General features: G+C 40.8%; 1 protein-coding gene and 1 non-coding gene across 2 annotated transcripts in view; one reads left to right on the top strand and one right to left on the bottom strand.

Moving 5' to 3' along the window:
• GATA6 (GATA binding protein 6) overlaps nucleotides 1–18,686 on the top strand; it is a 32,854-nt gene that overhangs the window by 5,349 nt on the left and 8,819 nt on the right. Inside the window, exons 3-6 of the mRNA XM_050767621.1 lie at nucleotides 2,243–2,409; nucleotides 6,781–6,906; nucleotides 8,101–8,188; nucleotides 8,284–8,387. Of these exons, the coding sequence (XP_050623578.1) occupies nucleotides 2,243–2,409; nucleotides 6,781–6,906; nucleotides 8,101–8,188; nucleotides 8,284–8,387 (485 nt within the window). The remainder of the gene's footprint in view (nucleotides 1–2,242; nucleotides 2,410–6,780; nucleotides 6,907–8,100; nucleotides 8,189–8,283; nucleotides 8,388–18,686) is intronic.
• Nucleotides 5,399–5,500, bottom strand: LOC126941639 (U6 spliceosomal RNA). Its single transcript, XR_007721406.1, has one exon. It is a non-coding gene; the product is annotated as a U6 spliceosomal RNA (small nuclear RNA).

Below are 18,686 nucleotides of genomic sequence, written 5' to 3'. Positions count from 1 at the left end.
TTTTTTTTTAAACAAACCGTTTTTGGAGGCAGACACTTTAAACACCAGAGCTAAAACCCGAGTGCTGAACTTGATCAACCCGCACAATCTGGAGGCTTCTGGAAACCCACGCTATACACCTTTTGCTGACTGGGTAGATGGGATGAGCTTACTCTGGGGTGATCTCAGAGTTCTCACACCTCTTTATTTCCTGGGTCCTACACCCTCCTAAGCTCCTGCAGAACTGTGTTTGAGTCCCTGTGTCTTGGTGCCACACACAGAAAGACAGGTGTTGGTGCCCTTCTGCTCGGAATCTATCACTCCCCAAGGGCACCCCAAACAGCCATGTTAGGAGAGAAATGGTGAGTTGAAAAGGGGGAACTTGGTGAGCAAGCCTCCAGCACAATCAGATATACAGACAGCATTTTTTTTTTTTTTTTCCTTTTTAGTCATTTAGAGGATTATAGCTGCTTGGTGGGTTTGGGAAAGAGGTTGGGAGGGAATGAGAGAGATTTTATTTAACTAAAAATAAGCAAACTTCCTAGATTGTATTTATTATTTATTCAAAGTGGACTTTTAATTAAATTTTGTCTTTGGGTTTTCAGATGACTAAATAGTTCTACCTGGGGAGTTCACGCTGTCTTCTATTGGGATTCTTATTGTTCCCAGGCAGAGGACTGGGTTTTCCAGGGAATGCCCCACTCCTCTGTCCAGAGGGGCTCTGATAGGTAACATTTTAAAGTCAACAACAAAGACAAATACCTTGTTTAACTTCAGTGTCCTTGAAGTCCTCAGTATTTTACTGATTACCATAGTCAATAGTGGCTTTTAGAGCGGAGAAGAATAAATCTTTGTGATCTGTTGTGAGTTGCGGTATCCCCATGACAACTTTGAACTCGGGCTGTGTAGGATGCTAGTTTCTTTAAAACTTAATAAGAAATGAGAAAGGAGACTTGTTTTGTAAATAGTATTAATGGAATTAAAGAGTTTTTATGCTAAAGTCATATTTAAATATCGTTACCCCACAGTTGATGGTAGACACAAGCAATAAACTGCAAGGGGATGAGAAAGAACAAAAAGGTTCACTAGCACACAATCTTCAGCTAAAACTCTAAAGTGTAATGTTTATTTACTTTAAAAAGTGATTCAGAAATGCTTCTTCAATAATGCAAAACTAGAACATTTAAACCTTCTATAATCTAAAGAACCTAAATGGTGGTCTATACGTGTTTTTTTTTTTTTTTGGTCTATACTTATAAGTACCTATCTCATTTTTAGAGACATTTATTCTTCCATATTTAACCTTCTTGAGAAGTAATAAATGTTACATTTACTCTTAATTAAGATTTGTTTTATTAGCAGGTTTAGGTTATTGTGAATTCTGAAAACTAACCAAAGAATAATAATAATAAAATTAGGTAAAATAAACACATTTTAAATAGATTGTATAACTCAAAATGATCACTGGGAAGGTCTTGGTAATTTTCTCAATCAGTAAGGTATCAACCTTTTATAAAAAATTTGCGGATAGAAACAGTTGGACCCACTTCTAAATCAGGGGATTTTAGCATTTGATCTTCGTGGCATGAAAATAAACTGTGCTTAACGTTAGTGCATTTTCCCCCTGAAAAGATGAGAGTTAATTTTCTCGTTTCTAGTTTCTAACTAACGTAGGTGCCTAAGAATAGTACTTTTAATTTCACTTGTGTATCTTTAATTGGAGAAGAGGCACATATGGACCGGTGGCAGATGTAGAAAATACTTTTTAAAATTACTTGAGATAAAAGTTAATGCGGCAGCCTCGCTCTGTCCCCGGATATTTGTGGGTTGCAGCGGGGCTCAGTGGTCAGTATTGCTGTGTGGCTTGCTCGGGTTTGGCAACGACGTACCGTAATGATGATGGATTTTAGTCTTTAAAAGCTCCGGGACACCCTGAGAGTAGGGGTCAGGGGACTCAAGCCGACCTCCTCCCCACCGCTCATCTCGGACTCTGACGTCCTCTGCTTCCAGCACTGTCTCTTTCCCGGGGTCTCTACTGGGGCGTCCCAGGTGTGCAGAAGTATTGGACAAATGGTCAGCGGATCGATAGTGACGAAATAAAAACCCTGCTCTTGGCTTTGCGGCCAAGGAGAAAAGCGCAGCCGGGAAGGGTGCGGGCAGGGAAGCCGGGCACCGGGGCTGGGGGCCGGGGTCCCCCGGGTGTCGCGGGGAGGGACGGGTCCGGCGCGGCCTCACCAGCCCTCTCGCCCCGCTGTCGCCGCAGACCTGCTGGAGGACCTGTCCGAGAGCCGCGAGTGCGTGAACTGCGGCTCCATCCAGACGCCGCTGTGGCGGCGGGACGGCACCGGCCACTACCTGTGCAACGCCTGCGGGCTCTACAGCAAGATGAACGGCCTCAGCCGGCCCCTCATCAAGCCGCAGAAGCGCGTGGTGAGTGTGACGTGCCCTGCCCCTGGCTCGCAGCCGGGCCCCCGGCTCTCCTGGCCCTGCCCGCCCCGCCCTGGCTCTGCCTGCCTCCGGCGTCCCCCTCCCCGGGGACAGGTGCTGCCGCCCCGATCCCACCCGAGCGGGGACCCAGCGGTACCATCCTGTCCCGGCTGTTCCAACGCCCACCCGCTGGCGCCCAAGCAGAGGTTACCCCGAAACCGGCGTCTGGGAAGCCAAGATAGCCTTTCCCCATATTTATGCGCAGGGAATGACGTTCCTAAATGACAAAAACAAAAACAAACAAAAAAGGAAGGTGAAAAATGTTACCATGTTTCAAGCAAAGAAAGAAAAAATCTATATATCTCTAGGTGTACTTGCCAAAGCACTGTAATAATTCTGGTAAGATAGGCAAAAAAATTGGTGATGGTAACCAGAGGGGAAAAACAGACCTACCGAGGCTGGACGAAGGAAGACTTTTTTCACTGGGTATGGTTTAGATTTAATCCTTGAAAAACCATGCTCACTTATACCATCCACCCCCCGAATAGAATATGCCAGAAATCCACCCACCCTCTCGCCTCCTCACAGCCATATTCTTTTGGGTGCCTTTTACTTTGTCCTTTCCACCTTCTTGGTCACTTCTACCTCTTATCCTCAGGTGTATCCCCAAATTCCATATCTTGGATTGCCCTTGAACCTGGTGAAAATTTATTTGCTCTAACTTTTGTTATTTCGAAATCAGAGAACCTTGTAGAACTTGAGAAAACGTGTGGTTTGTATGTTCTTAAGTTGAGCGTTTTCACCAATTCGCACACGTTGTACTTTTTATCTATCTATTTATTTTTGAGACGGAGTTTCACTCTTGTTGTCCAGGCTGGAGTGCAATGGCGTGATCTTGGCTCACCGCAGCCTCCGCCTCCACGGTTCAAGCGATTCTCCTGCCTCAGCCTCCCGAGTAGCTGGGATTACAGGCATGCGCCACCACGCCCAGCTATTTTTTTTGTATTTTTAGTAGAGACAGGGTTTCTCCATGTAGGTCAGGCTGGTCTCGAACTCCCGACTTCAGGTGATCCGCCCGCCTCCCGAAGTGCTGGGATTACGGGCGTGAGCCACCGCGCCCGGCCACCATGTTTTAAAGAAAGGGAATCCTGATTTCAGGGATTAGTCTTGTATTGTCATTGTTATGTGTGCTTCTTAGCCGGAGAGAGTATTTACCGCTGTAATGGTTAGAGAAAACAAAGGAAAGCTTTCACCAGCCCCATTGTAAGGCTAACATTTGTTTAGCGAAGTACTCATAATCTAATAACCCTTTAAAGCTAAATATGTTACAGTTAGATGCCAGACGTCTTAAGTATCCCAGTAATTTATTTGTTATACTCTAATTAGCAGGAACAAATGCTACACATGTTGTTTGTGTTAAATAGATTAGAGTGAAATTGCATCACAATGTAAGTCTGACGCCTTAAAGAGAAGCAATTAGTTTTATGGTTGGTTTTGTTTTAATGCATTTAAAATAAAGTGGCCGAGGTTAATTTAATGAATGTATATGCCTTACACTCGTTACAACCTCCCACAGCTTAAAATTTTCTTTAAAGAAATTTTAACTGTAGTGTGTGACTCTCTGTGGGTTTCATTTTTTCTTAAATGCATCATACTAAAGAAGAAAAAGTAGTAAGTGGAAAATATCCCACAGAAGTTCCTTGTTTTCATATAATAGACAACACATGAACAATGAAACTGATTTATTTTTCTGGAAAGGCACATTGAGTTGAGTACTAACTGAACTCTCAAAGGTAACATTTTCTAGAGATTGAGCAAAAATTTGGTGGAAGAGTAGCCATTTAGGTTCCAGTTGCATTATAAATTTGATCTAGTAACATATTTAGATAGTGCCATTTGTTTTGTGCATGTACCAGTAAAAATAACTTAGAAGGAAAAAAAAAAAAAAAAAGAACAGTTTTTAGCATTTCTGAATCAATTAATTTTCTTTGTGCTTAGCAGGTGTCTTGGCCATAACCAAGGTCAGCAAATATGCTTTGTAAATGGGTTATAAATGATACCAATTGAAGGGTGTGTCACTATCAATGAGGTCTCCTTGTGGGCTTCTTATTTATGGTTTTGATGGATCTGGCTTAGTTCTCAGAAACAGAATGTTGAACTCAAGTTTGTTTAGCCAGCAGTATAGAACCAATCACTGTGAATCTGAACTCGCAATACATTGCAAAGTAAGAGATTTATGGTGTAACTTGAATTCCTTGTCAGTGAGGAATATGACTGAGATCGCTTGTTACAAGGAACTTTTATAACCCATTCACCTGCATTTCACATGTTTATGAGGACTGGCTTCACTTATGATCTGCAGTTGACAGTCATAAAGTCCTTTGTTATAATGGCAAATTCTGATAACAAGTTTGCTTCACATTGGCTCCAAATTCCACTGGAAACTGTCATAAATGACTGGTTTATAAAGTGAACCTTCCTGTCCCTCGTTTACTGATTTCACATTTATGAAGAAAAAGGAATCCTTTCCTAAAAAATTATTTTCTTTTAACCACAAAGAAAAAAGAAAAGCCTGGATGTGTAAAGTTTTGTTAATATGTTGTCATGATTTTAGCAAAGCAGTTTCCCAGGTAGCTCTCCTGTAAGCCAAGCATACTCATTTCAACTAAAGGCAAATTGATTCTTAGCGCTGACTTCTTAGAAATGTTATAGTGCTAAAACGTTTGCCGGTGTCTCTTTGTGTTTATAACTTATCTGTAAAGAGTGATGCTAAGTAATGCAGCAGGATGTGAATCCTAAACGCAAATTTTAATTTCATCTTTTAAATTTGCCAGCAAAAATTTTGGAAGTCTCTGTCCTGTAATCTGTGAATATTCGATACATATTCAATTTACATTTCTCTTCTTCATTCTTTACAATTGATTTTTCTTAACTTCGCAAATTTTGTAATTTTCAACTTGGTTTGGTCCCAAATCTTTCTCTAATTTTTTTTTTTAATATGGAAAGCTTCACGAATTTGGGTGTCATTCTTGTGCTGGGGCCATGCTAATCTTCTCTGTATCCTTCCAATTTTACTATGGAAGCAAGCATGCATTTTTTTTTTTTAACTAAAGCTGTGTCACAATTTTTATAGTAATTTACAGCATTTAAAAGGAAATTTAAGCTTGGCAACTTAAAAACAAGTTTTATATTTTGCCATTCTGGGTAGGAAATTATATTAGCTTAAACTCCCATCCTTTATAATTAACATGTAGTAATCTAGAGATAATAAATTCCCTTTAAGGATGTTGTGGGCATAAAGAAAACATGGAAATAGGAGTGACAGTGGCAGACAGGTGGCCTTTTACCTTTTCTGGTAATACCAATTAACCCTTTGTATGAACAAAAGTTGAGAATAATACTGATAGGGCAAATATATTAGTATCACTGCATCTAAGACAATGGCAGCATTAAGATGATGCCATAAAATTTGCTTGTGTCTTTTGTAAAATAGATAAAACAAAAATACAGGCAGCAGGCAATCATGATGGTAATTATGGAATGTGCTCAAAGATATTTTTTTTTTTTTTTTTTTTTTACAAAACATTTACCCCTCTTCTGAAATCCATTTCCATTAATGTACTTTCAAAGTTTCCATTAATCTACTTTCAAAGGCCCTTTCAAAGTTTCTGGTTTACTCCTTTACATATATCTGAGAAACAGACCTGATGATCTCCAGTTTTCAGGGGAAGTGGAGACTGCCCAGAGCCATTTACCACATTGGCAAGTGGCTTGTGATTGCATTTCATGACTTAAATCTCAGACCTGTGATAGTGCACCGCCAACTGCTGTCCACGGTAGGGGGCGGGCCCGGGGGGAGGTGGGGCACTCTCATGTTGATGTCTACCTGTGTTGTTACTTCCGGTGTGTTTTGAATATAACTCTATTTGGCCAACTTTTAGAAAATCTTTTAATTCCCCTAAAAAAGATACCAGGAGTATCTGGGAAACTCTAAATTGGAGAAGAAACCGTGGGTGAAACTCTCCTTGTTAGGACGCTGGTAAAAGCTTTGCATGAAGTTGTTGGCCAACTATATGACTGCTCCCTGGTATTCTTGAATCCATGGAGACAGGGTAGCTGGAGGAGTAAATCAAATCTATAGGGTCTAGCACACTATGCAGACCTCAGATTTCTTGGTCCAGAAAAGTCAGTCTAAGTACACTGCAATTTTTTTTCTTAAGGACCATTTCATTTATAATAAAATAGATACATGCTTGTTGATGACAGGGACAAAATACCTTAATATATGTATGTAGTATATGTGTGTGTGTATATATATATATATATATATATGTCACTTATGTTTTTCCACTTCTGTTCTTGTACTGTTTCTAGCCTTCATCACGGCGGCTTGGATTGTCCTGTGCCAACTGTCACACCACAACTACCACCTTATGGCGCAGAAACGCCGAGGGTGAACCCGTGTGCAATGCTTGTGGACTCTACATGAAACTCCATGGGGTATGCCATGTATTCTGCTCACTTACATATACATTTAGTGTCTGGTTTGTATGTGATTTCAGTTATAAAAAATCAGCAAATGAAAGATACTCAAGTGAAAAATTTGAATGCATATGATTTATTACTGAATATGTTTAATAGATTCAGTGTACATACTGAATATATTTACTTTATTGAATCGAAGGTGCTTTTAATTATAATATGAAATATTATCTTATGCACAAGTAGGAGACAAAAAATGCCACCAATTGAACTATTGCAAACGTTCATTTAAGACACATTCCAGTTTTCAAAATGCGAAAGTGTGAAAAATGTGTATTTTAGAATGGGTAATATGGTAGTAACCATTTTTAAAACTGCACAATTAAGGAAATCAATCAAAAATGCACAATCACTGGTCTATGTATCTTAATAATTTTGAATGTAATCAGACATTTATGCAAAGGAATAATGCATTTAATAGTTACAGTTTGAAATATTTCATAGTTCATTTTAAAGGACTGCACAAAGCATTATAAACACCTCAATCTTAAAAAATAGAAAAATAACCTTGCATCTGTAGGAGGAAGGAGATACATGATCTCTTTGAAATAATTCTTATTCAATGAATAGCTACTCATTTCAAACAATAAACATTAAGTTGAAGGAATTAAATTCTCCTTGACAAATCATCTCATTCTTTCTGAAGGAATCTCTGCATTTGATGAGGAAAGTGTAGTCTTTGTGCACTTGGCATCTCTTGAGTGTGTATAAAAATTGGATTGAAATTTATGCCAAGTTCTTTTTTTTTCTTGTTTCTTTTTTCTTGTTTTGAGATGGAGTCTAACTCTTGTTGCCCAGGCTGGAATGTAGTAGTGCTCTCTCGGCTCACTGCAACCTCCACCTCCTGGGTTCAAGTGATTCTCCTGCCTCAGCCTCCCAAGTAGCTGGGATTACAGGTGCCTGCCACCGTGCCTGGCTAATTTTTGTATATTTAGTAGAGACAGGGTTTCGCCATGTTGGCCAGGCTAGTTTTGAACCCCTGACCTCAGGTGATCCGCCTGCTTCGGCCTCCGAAAGTGCTGGGATTACAGGCATGAGCCACTGCGCCCGGCTGCCAAATTCTTTTAAATGAGGGCTTTTAGTACCAATGTTGGGTCTTTGATTTTTCTTCAATATAATATTAAATTTATGGCCTATGTGAAAATTTTTTAGGTGCCCAGACCACTTGCTATGAAGAAAGAGGGAATTCAAACCAGGAAACGAAAACCTAAGAACATAAATAAATCAAAGACTTGCTCTGGTAAATATACTAAAATGACATTTGGCTGTAAAGTATTTGCCAACCTTAACAGTAGAGCATATGTGTATTTATAAGGTTAATTTTGACTGTTGCAGGTAATAGCAATAATTCCATTCCCATGACTCCAACTTCCACCTCTTCTAACTCAGATGATTGCAGCAAAAATACTTCCCCCACAACACAACCTACAGCCTCAGGGGTAAGTGTTAAAACAGCATAGACTCCTAAATGACTGGGTTGCTCTCTAGTAAATTATCTCAAATTTTATCTTATCTGGTAGTACAATAATCTAAACCAACAGTTCAGTTTAGTTAGTTGATACCTAAGAATAGTTTTCAGAGGAAATTACATTTAAATGTCAACAAAATGACAAACTTAAGTACTTTACAAACCTCTTAATTAAGATCTGTATCATTTTCTTTATGGCTAAATTAACTCAAGTAAAAGCAAGAAGTTTTGGTTTAAAGAGTTTTAAATTGTTTTATTTCCAGGTTTTTATCAGAGTTGCTATATATATTATGTGTATATATTTATGTATTTCTAATGTAGATCAGAAGAACTATGAGGTCAGTGGTGCCATCGATCACAGTGCCTGTAACATTTAAGTAGCTTTTGTTTATCGTATTGATTCCAGCCTTTTTTTAATCATCCACCCAAAGCGAAGCTCATCATAAAGCGTTATGTGCTGCTGTATTCACTGATTTCCTTTGCCCAATTGTGTTCTTGCTGGGAGAGCTTGCCTTCTTCTAATGCACCTTAATTGTACCGGGGTTTATTTCAGCTACGACAAAACCTAGGAGTGATTTGTGCCACTGTGGACAGGAGATGCCTGGGTCTTTGTGAGGATCACAGACTTAGCTTCTTGTAAAGCTGTGACCAAAACTCAGTTTGCCTCAAGTAAAGAGCATCTTCCCATCCTAATGTTTCCCAAATTTACCTGGAATGCCCTTTGAAAAAATACTGGGCCTTCCCTCAGACCTCAGTGAGCTCCAAGGCAGGGCCTCCGGTAAGCAGGACTCTAAAATGTGCCCTTGTGACCCTTGGGACTATACTGAGACTAGATTAGGACTAAACACCAGCATTTAAATGCCTATTTACTTAGTAATTGTTTTCTACATTTAGTTTTATCCTGAAATTATTTGGGGTACTTTAAAATACTAGAGATTCCTGGGCCCCACCCTGGATTTTCCAAGTCAGAGTCTCTGGGTGTGGGGCTTGGATATCTGTTTTTGAACAAGTGCCCCAGGTGAAATTGGAACTACTGCCCCGGAGGTGTTTGGGAACCACAGACCTGGTTTCTTTCCACCGTATTTTTACTGGCTTTAACAAACAAAAATTAACTATTTAAAACAGAATGTTTAAACCGTGCTTAAAATTATATTTGATGTTTTTCTTTGTCCTCCGACCCAAATTCTTTTGAGCTTTTTCTGTAATGAAACAAAACATCTTTTCAGAGTTTCACAAGGGAAGAAACCTTTTAGTTGTTTTTTGTTGCAGACTCATGGTAAAGGATGTTTTTAGGCTTTATAAAGGTGGACTCCATGCCAGGGCGTTGTGTTTTACAGGCAGGTTAGATGTAACTGAGGATTGAAAGTGGTAAATAGAACATGTTTCTTGGGAAATGAAAAGATTATTTAAAAACTTTTTTTTTTCTTTTTTTTGAGGCTGAGTCTTGCTGTCACCCAGGCTGGAGTGTGCAATGGTGCAGTCTCAGCTCACTGCAACCTCCACCTCCTGGATTCAAGCAATCCTCCCACCTCAGCCTCCCGAGAAGTTATGATTATAGGCATACACTACCTCACCCAGCTAATTTTTTTTGAGATGGAGTCTCTGCTTTGTTGCCCAGGCTGGAGTGCAGTGGCACGATCTCAGCTCACTGCAAGCTCCGCCTCCCAGGTTCACGCCATTCTCCTGCCTCAGCCTCCCGAGTAGCTGGGACTACAGGCGCCCGCCACCTCGCCCAGCTAATTTTTTTGTATTTTTAGTAGAAACGGGGTTTCACCGTGTTAGCCGAGATGGTCTCGATCTCCTGACCTCGTGATCTACGCGTCTCGGCCTCCCAAAGTGCTGGGATTACAGGCGTGAGCCACCGCACCCGGCCAATTTTTTTTTTTGTTTGTATTGTTAGTAGAGACGGGATGTTGGCCAGGGTGGTCTCGAACTCCTGACCTCAAGTGATCCACCTACCTAGGTGTCCCAAAGTGCTAGGATTACAGGCGTGAGCCACCGTGCCTGGCCTAAAAATATCCTTTATTATGCCCTAGTCCTCAGGAGCAATTGTGTAGCTAGAGGCAAAACAATTTGGTTTTCTGAAGCAGGGAGGGAGCTGCCTCTCTCCTAACTGAAATGAGGACTGCTGCCAGCTCCAAGTCACTTTTGTTGGTGGTACAGTCCAGCTTAAATGTGGCAAAAAGACTAATTTGAATGATAAATTACACTGAAGTCGATATATACCCAAAGTGGGCTTGGGGACTTGGAACCATTGTGGGTGGAGTCTTGTGATTTTGTGATGTAAAATTTCCAAATTGGCTATTAGCAAGTCCTATCAGTTGCCCTCCAGGGAAAGGAGTGAAAAGGCAGTGGAAAGGGCCAAGGTCTGGCTAGAAGAAAGGCCTTGGGAGTTCTATCTCTGATCCTAGGCTTACTGTCCAAGGATCTCTTGCCAGGGACAGAGCAAATGGAGGTGGCTTGCTGGTCATTGCTCTTCAGAGGAAAGATCAGTTCCCCACCAGGGATGAGGCAAAGCAACAAGGATGTTAACGATGGAGTTTGAGAGTACTAGTTTCATACCAGGTCTTCAGCTGCAAGCTTCCATCCCTTCCGTAGCCTAGGCAGCCTCCATGGGGACTGAGAAGCTGGGAGTGGCTGGTGTGAGCTGCAGCCAGGGGGCATCTCTCCAGCCTCTGGGCTGGGCTGCAGAAACGCTGTCTGACTGCAATTACCTGGGCAGGGGGTAGGGTTGCTGGCCTGCCTACAGACCTCCCCAGTTCCCCGGGGACTGACTCCTGGCCTTGTTCCGAGCACACGACTGGTGCCTGGGCTTGCAGGGTTTTATTTATTTCATGGCTGTCTCCAAAAGCCTCTACCTGCTGTGGCCATTGTGGGGAAACAGCTACTTGTCTGCTGGCTGCCTTTGGAAGCTGTAAGAATACCTGTAGTAGGCTTGAGTGGTTTCCCTAGGTTGTTTTTCATGGCGTGCCCGCATATGGCCGTGGATCCCTTAGCACTTTTTGATGTCCTCTCTGGGTGGGCTGAGCCTTCATGTGTATGGCATGGCCCATGTGGCAGCCGAGTAGCTGTGAAGAGTCTGCTGGAGGAGCCATCTGTGAACAGCTGGTAGAAGCATTTTTAAAAGGTGGCTGTGTTGACAAAGGTGTGTCATTTTCCCATTTTGGTCACAGTGCGTGATGTTAGACGGCAGCTGGCTTTGTGACTGATTGCCTATAGGATTTTGTGAAATGCTGTGCGTGAAGAAAATATCAGATCCACATAGCAAGGTTGTATCTGGTGTTTAGAAAGTATATGTATTACATACACAGCACTGAGGTTGGCTTGGAGTTTAAGCCTCCTAAGGTAATGCGTCCACCCCACGGATCTCCAGCGCTCCCTGTGACTGACTGGTAGAAATTAGTAGTGCAGGGTGACCCTAGTTTGATGGGGCCACGGAGCTACAAAGCAAAGGGCGATCTCAGGCACACTCCCAGCAGAAGACGGAACTGGGGGCCACATATCCCTCCATTTAGAGGTATAAGTAGCAGTATCACTGCCCTTCTTTAATGACTGTAATAGCAAGGAAGTAAAAAACTGTTCCAGAGGCCCATATGAAACATGCTATTTACTTTAATTCCCCCTTGAAAAATCAGTTGTAGATCACCGGTAGGCATTCCCAGCAGGCTTATTTTAACTCCTGGGACATGACAGGAACAGGGTTCTGACCTGCCTTTCATGCGGCCATTTAAGTGACGGCACCGGGGCCTTAGCATGACACCAGTGTCCTGAGCTCTCTTGGCCAGGGTGAAAGGAGCCACAGGAGCTGAGTGTCGTGGAAGGGGTCTATCGTGGTTGTCTGCTTCTGGGAGAGGGGGCTCCAGGGCTCCCCTCCCCTAGCAGGAATGAAGGTGTGGGCGTAATTCCTAGGGCATGGCATTCTTCTGGGATAAGTTGTCCTAATGCCATGAAAATGTTTGTGCTGCTCTGAAACCTCATGTCTTAGCTTTATATACTTGTTAATCTGTGCTTTCATGAGACCTGTGTCTGAGCAGAAAGGAGACATTCCTCCAGATAAGAGTCAGCAAGTCAATGCCCTCGCCACCGGATGACTCAGTTTCTCTTGGTTATATAGGCTGTGCGTGTGCTGCAGGCACAGGGAGGGCCGTGTGTTTCTGTCTGAGATCAGGAGGCCTCATGGCCATGCAGCCCTGCTTAAAATATTGCCTATTTTTTTTCTTTTGAAATTATGTTTGTTTATTAAAAATGTATGTTAAACTTAATTTGTGATAGATGGTTTCTTTCTGTGGCAAAAATAGTCTTTCTTTCTGGCTAAGAATTTTCTTATCTATGCAGATTTACTAAAAAATGTATATTTAGTTGATCTAAATAGATAATCAGATTTTCTTTGGGCTGGGCCCGGTGGCTCACCCCTTTAATCCCAGCACTTTGGGAGGCCGAGGCGGGTTGATCACCTGAGGTCAGGAGTTTGAGATCAGCCTGACCAACATGGAGAAACCCCATCACTACTAAGAATACAAAATTAGCCAGGCACAGTGGTGCATGCCTGTAATCCCAGCTACTCTGGAGGCTGAAGCAAAAGAATCTCTTAAACCCGGGAGTTGCAGGTTGCAGTGACCTGAGATTGCATCGTCGCACCCCAGCCTGGGCAACAAGAGCGAAACTCTGTCTCAGAAAAAAAAAAAAAAAAAAAAAAAAATTTCTTTGGCTTTTGTTCTCTATGGATTGTAAGAATATTAAAATCCTTTTTTCCCTTGAAATTCATTTATTGACTGAATTGTATTTTATAGTTTTTTTTTTTTTTGGTTGTTATTTAGGAGAGAAACATGGTAATGTTCTATTTCTGCAATAAGATTTAATAAGTAGTCCACAAATGGCCCTACTCCTCCTATTTCTCCTCTTATAACTCAAAATTTGTAAAACTGGAGGATACTTTATAGCTCAATCCCCAAATTTTATAGATAAAAAGTTGTCTTCTTAATTTCTTTTGTAATAGGGATTAATTTGGAGATGAAATTAGCAATAATATCTGAAAATGGCAGCTACAGAAAAATTAGCAATAAGACAATGTCTGAGAATGAGAAGTCACTGAACATATTATGCCTGCCTCAAAATAGTTTCTATAAATAATTGTTTTAAAAAATTAGGCCAGGTGCAGTGGCTCATGCCTGGAATCCCAGTTCTTTGGGAGGCTGAGGCTGGAGGATCACTTGAGTCCAGGAGTTAGATCAACCTGCGCAACATAGCAAGACTCCTGTCTCTTTCTATTTCTAAAATAAAATGAAAAAAAAATGTAAACCCTATTTAATATTAAAACTACCCATATAATATTGAAATCATCATTAAACATAAAGTATTGAAGGTAAATGGAGAGAGAAATATATCTGACCAGCCCTTGCTTTACTGGTCCTTGTTCCATTTGAGTAAAACAAAGTGCCACATCTGGAATTGTTTAAAACATGCAGGTGGTAGGGGTGGGTGGAGAGAGACAGGTATAGACATAGATCTTACTACTGGTCAGATTTGGACGTGCTTTAAAGGAATGATAGCTAGAGTTGGAGATGGCTTCACAGAGTAGAGGAAATTATAATTAGTTAGGATTTTTACAAGGAAAAAATTGGGACAGAGGTATCCAGGAAAGAAGAAGGCATGGGAATCTTTGGAGCTGAAGGGAAATAGTTAGTTCATTGTGGCTGGAGTGTAGGGTGTAAGAAGCCAAAGGCAGGAAGTGAGGCTGATAGAACGGGTGGAAAGTAGATAGTTGAAAATATTTCAAATCAACGTCAGGGCCCAAATGATGTGATGGACTTTATTTAAATCCTGCTTTGGTGACAAATGTGTTTTCTGTCTGTACACTTGAGTCCAACAATTGGACCTTCTTACTGGAGGGTTCTGTATTTTGATAATTGATGTAAACAAATGTAGCATGCGCCTGCTTGTCAAGTTTACAAGCAGAGTTTCCTCCTCACAATTAGGGAGGAAAAACATCTCCGGCAGCTGGTTCTATGCGCTGACCTTCTTTAGGCCGGCACTGGATTTCTCTGCCTCCAGGGATTCTGGGGGCCGGGTGGTTGGAGTGGCTGCCTGGTTACCTCTTCTAATGGAAACGTATTAGACATGGCGTGTTAGGGATGGGAAATGTGTGTCCTCACCTTTGTGGGGCATTGCTGGTGATACACAACTTCCACAAAGAGAGGTGGACAATAACCTGAGAGAGAGAGACTCAGGTTCCTCGCTGGCTGCATCTGGGCCTGTTTGGGTGTATCTTAACCACTCTTTTGTTCTGTTTCTTGCTAGTAAATAGGTGTCATCGTTCCCGTCCCCTGTGTGCTTCTAGGATGCTGTGTGCTTAGCTAGACCTATTTCCCTAATGTAGTCACCCCTGAGCTGTGTGGTCGTTTGAAGGAGTTAAGCACCCATAAGTGCTTGTGGCCAACAGCAGTGATCTAGGGACTGACTCAAGTTAAGATTATTTGATGTGCTTTATAAGGCCTCTGAAGAAAGCTTAGGCAGGTAAATATTTTAAACGGTTTTTATAGATTTTATTTCACATATAATATTTGCATCCCGTGGTGGAAATAGAAAAACACCTTAGTAGGTCCTGTAGCTTACTATGCATTTTCCAGTAGAGGGGGAGTCTTTATTAGCAGATTTACACTCCGCTGTCTTTTTCTCCAAGTGATGGAATTATTTTTGATTTACTGTGCACTATGGTTGGTCACAAAATTATAGTTCCTGTGAAAGAGCTGAAAGGAACGTTTGTGAAGGACTTGTGTTGTGCTTATACTGTTAAGTTGCTCCGAGGAACCTATGAAGGCGAGCTCTAATGCAAGAGACTGCTGGGGCTGGAGCAGAAAATTACTGCTTCATTTTTAACTTGAATATGCCACAGAGCTTCTAGAGGACTCCAGAGGCAAACAGTGGTGGATTGGTCTTCGATTTTATCATAGTGCTCTTGCTTTGGAGAAGTTTTTCCTTTTCCTATACTCTCTCACTTATAAGATAGTGAACATAGGGAGGCAGGAAATTAGTTTCTGTCAGGTACCTTTTATGTGCCAGGTGCTTTAGATACATTTTATTTTTTACTCCTCCTTCTAAGTGAGATGCAGAAGGTAAAGAACAGTTCCCGGGTCCGGTGTCAAATTGAGAAGCAATTGGCCGCAGGTCTGGCTGATGCGGTCAATGTTGTTGCCACTACAGCGTGTTAGATTAATATGTGATATCAGTTCATTTCTTTGAAATCTTTAGAGAGAAGAAAGAACGTTTTCTTAAAGAAATTTGACTAACTTTGATGAACAATTTCAGCATCAGATATCCTCCCACTGAAACAGGTGCGAAAACAGTGTGAGAGAAGTTTTTTGCTCTTGACCAAGAATGTATTTAAGGCACTTAATGCAAATTTTCTTATCAGTGTTATACTTAGAAAACAAATGTGTAGTGGTAGGAAGAATATGGCAGTTGGGTAACATTAAGTTAAAAAAAAAAGTAGTAAAAATTAACTTTTGTTGACATAGCTAATGTGGTTATAACAAGGTTCTTTTAAGAGAAACACAGATTGCAGTACTGAAATCTTCTAATGCTACGATTTAAATCCATACACAAGCAAATGCTAAGTTTTGGAACTTTTCAGAATGTTCAAATTATCTTTAATGAATATTTATGAAGAAATCACTGTAAAAGCATTTCTTAATAGGCAAGTACCTATTCTTTTTTTTTTTTTTTCAGAGTCTATCGTCCAAAACACTCGTTTCTAAATGAGTAGCAAAGGGGTTAAAAAATCATTAATCTCCCAAAGGGTCTGTGAGAGAGTTGTGTGGTTAGATATTATTATTGCCTCATTTATAAACCAAGATCCGGAATGACTCCTTAAGGTCACAAAACAAGCCAGTGTTGAAGCCGGGACTGGAACCGACGTCTCCTGCCTCCCAGTCCAGGGCTGTTACCACTCCCAGGGAGTTGACCAATCATCAGAGTTATTAATATCCCACTTGCCACATGCTACAAGCCATGAACATAAATATTTCGTTGGCGTTTTATCTTCATGCTCCCTATGTGCCAGGCTCCCTTTCTTTCTACGTTCACAGCCCCTTCTAATAACTCATGTTCTTGTCTGACCACATTGGCCTTCGCATGAAAGTCACACGTCACCCCAGCAGGGAATGTTCAAGCATGCGGATTTGCATACTTTCATTCTGATCTCAAGGCTTTTTCTAGACTTCCTTTTTTTTTTTTTGAATCCTCTGTGTGTGTGTGTGTGTGTGTGTGTATGACAGGGAGGATGGTAAGAAGTAGTTAAAAAATGCACTGTGTGCTACATCAGTATCCAATGGCTTTGTATGTACATTAGAAAACAGTAAAGCTTTAAATAGTTTGTAACATATGTCCACATAATTTATCACAGAATTGTGGTTTATTTAATAAGTGACTCATTATCACTATCTGATAGCCAGAATACTGGATAAAGAATAAGTATGGGCAGAAGTTATTCACCATTTCTTACAGCCTCATCCCAGAACACAGCTTTTCTTTCAAATTACAGATTCTTTGCAATTTTCTTCCCCCCCCTCCCCGCCACCCCTATAAGATATACAAAATTGTCAGAAAACATGAAATAATGTTACGGGAAAACATGGCCAAATTTAAGAAATCTGGCTTAGATTGCTCTGAAAGGTTATTGCTAAATGAATCTTCGAAGAAAACGAATTCCTTTACTGGAACAAAAGTAATTTATTATGCATTTCATGGGTGTCTGCCAGAAGAGTTACTAGCAGTATGAAGATCCAGTGGATATGAATTAAGTACAATCTGTTAGTTCTGTTCGTGTTTAGACCTACCTGTTAATTTTCTCTGAAATTCTAATAATTTAAAAAAGCATCTCCAAAGACAGGTGTTGGCAGTATGACAATTCACCAGTCAGCTACCCATCACATCAGGCTTTTTAAAAGGCTCGGTACTCGGAATTTGTGAGACTGAGCACAAAGGCATTATTTTATTAACCTCATATTTTAAGAATGATTTGAACAAGTACATAACAAGGCATTGATTTTAATGTCCTGTTGGGGTCTTATGAGTAAACAGTTCCAAGTCAACATCTGACGATGCTTAAATCATGATCCGACTTGATGGTGCGCTGCCTGTTTGGTTGTTGGCCTGGCACGGTTTCACCAGAGCTGGGCCACATGCTGCAGAACCATATTTTAATTTTATTAAACACAAGTATTTTACATTTAAAGCTGTCATTAAATTTAGTTGCTTGATTCGTGGTGAAGCCTGAATATGGTCAAAAGTTTATTCTGGGGGTTCACGGATTAGCAGCTGGGAGGAAACGGATTCCAGCAGCCAGGCGCTAGTTCCAGCTCTGTCTGTGTGAGTATAGTGAGCTGCCAAGGTTCTGTAAATCCTCTGTTTTCCTCCTTCTACTAAAGGGGAAAAGTAATTCCTACCATCTGGTCCTGAGGAGTATTGTGTAGAGTAAGTGGGAGATGCCTGGAGACCTCTTTGAAGTTTAAGAAGAATAGCACTACTTAAATACAGGTCTTGGAAGTTAATAGTGATCAGCTTTATTTGCATGGCATTTTTTTTTTTCATCCCAAGATATTAGAATAAGATCCTCACTTTCTTAACGGGGAAATTTAGAGGTGTAGAGTTATGGTGTTAAGAAAGTAAACACATTTTAGAGATTTGTATTTCTCTGAGAGCAAATTTTTTATTCCTTCTGATACTTAGTTAGTACTTTCCTAATGCTTTCTGTGGTTTAAGTGCATTGTAAATGCTTCTTGGTAGGTTTTCTGTAATTAAGATGGAGAGATTAAGATGCTCATCCATCTCCTGAAAAGTGAGTTTTGTTATAAAAATTAAGATAATAATTCACCAGGTTTTAAATCTTGCCTCAGGATTCTGTCCCACTTAATTTGAAGATTAGTAGTGTGATTCATTCTGATTCATTTAGAAGATAAGCTTTTTCTTTAGGGTGCTCATTGACTTCAAGTTGTGGGACAAACCCTCTCCCTTGCAATTTCTATTTGTACATCAGTGTTTTGGTGATAATCCCAGAATACTTACAGAGTTTCACTGGTGCCTTTCTTCACCACAGCATGCTTGCTGTTGAGTGTGCACAGATACATAAAACAATTTGCTCTTTTGTCCGGAATAGATTATGTGCATAGAATTGCTTTCCTCTTCTTGAAAAGGGCAGTATCCCTTGGTGTGGCTATATCCTTGCCTACTCAGGCCTAGAAGGGGCTAGAGGGTTAGGGGTTGGGGCAGAGTC

This window comes from Macaca thibetana, chromosome 18 (assembly GCF_024542745.1).
Source record: "Macaca thibetana thibetana isolate TM-01 chromosome 18, ASM2454274v1, whole genome shotgun sequence".
Taxonomy (NCBI): domain Eukaryota; kingdom Metazoa; phylum Chordata; class Mammalia; order Primates; family Cercopithecidae; genus Macaca; species Macaca thibetana.
Note: the sequence above shows the minus strand (reverse complement) of the source record. Positions and strands in the feature narration are given on the sequence as shown.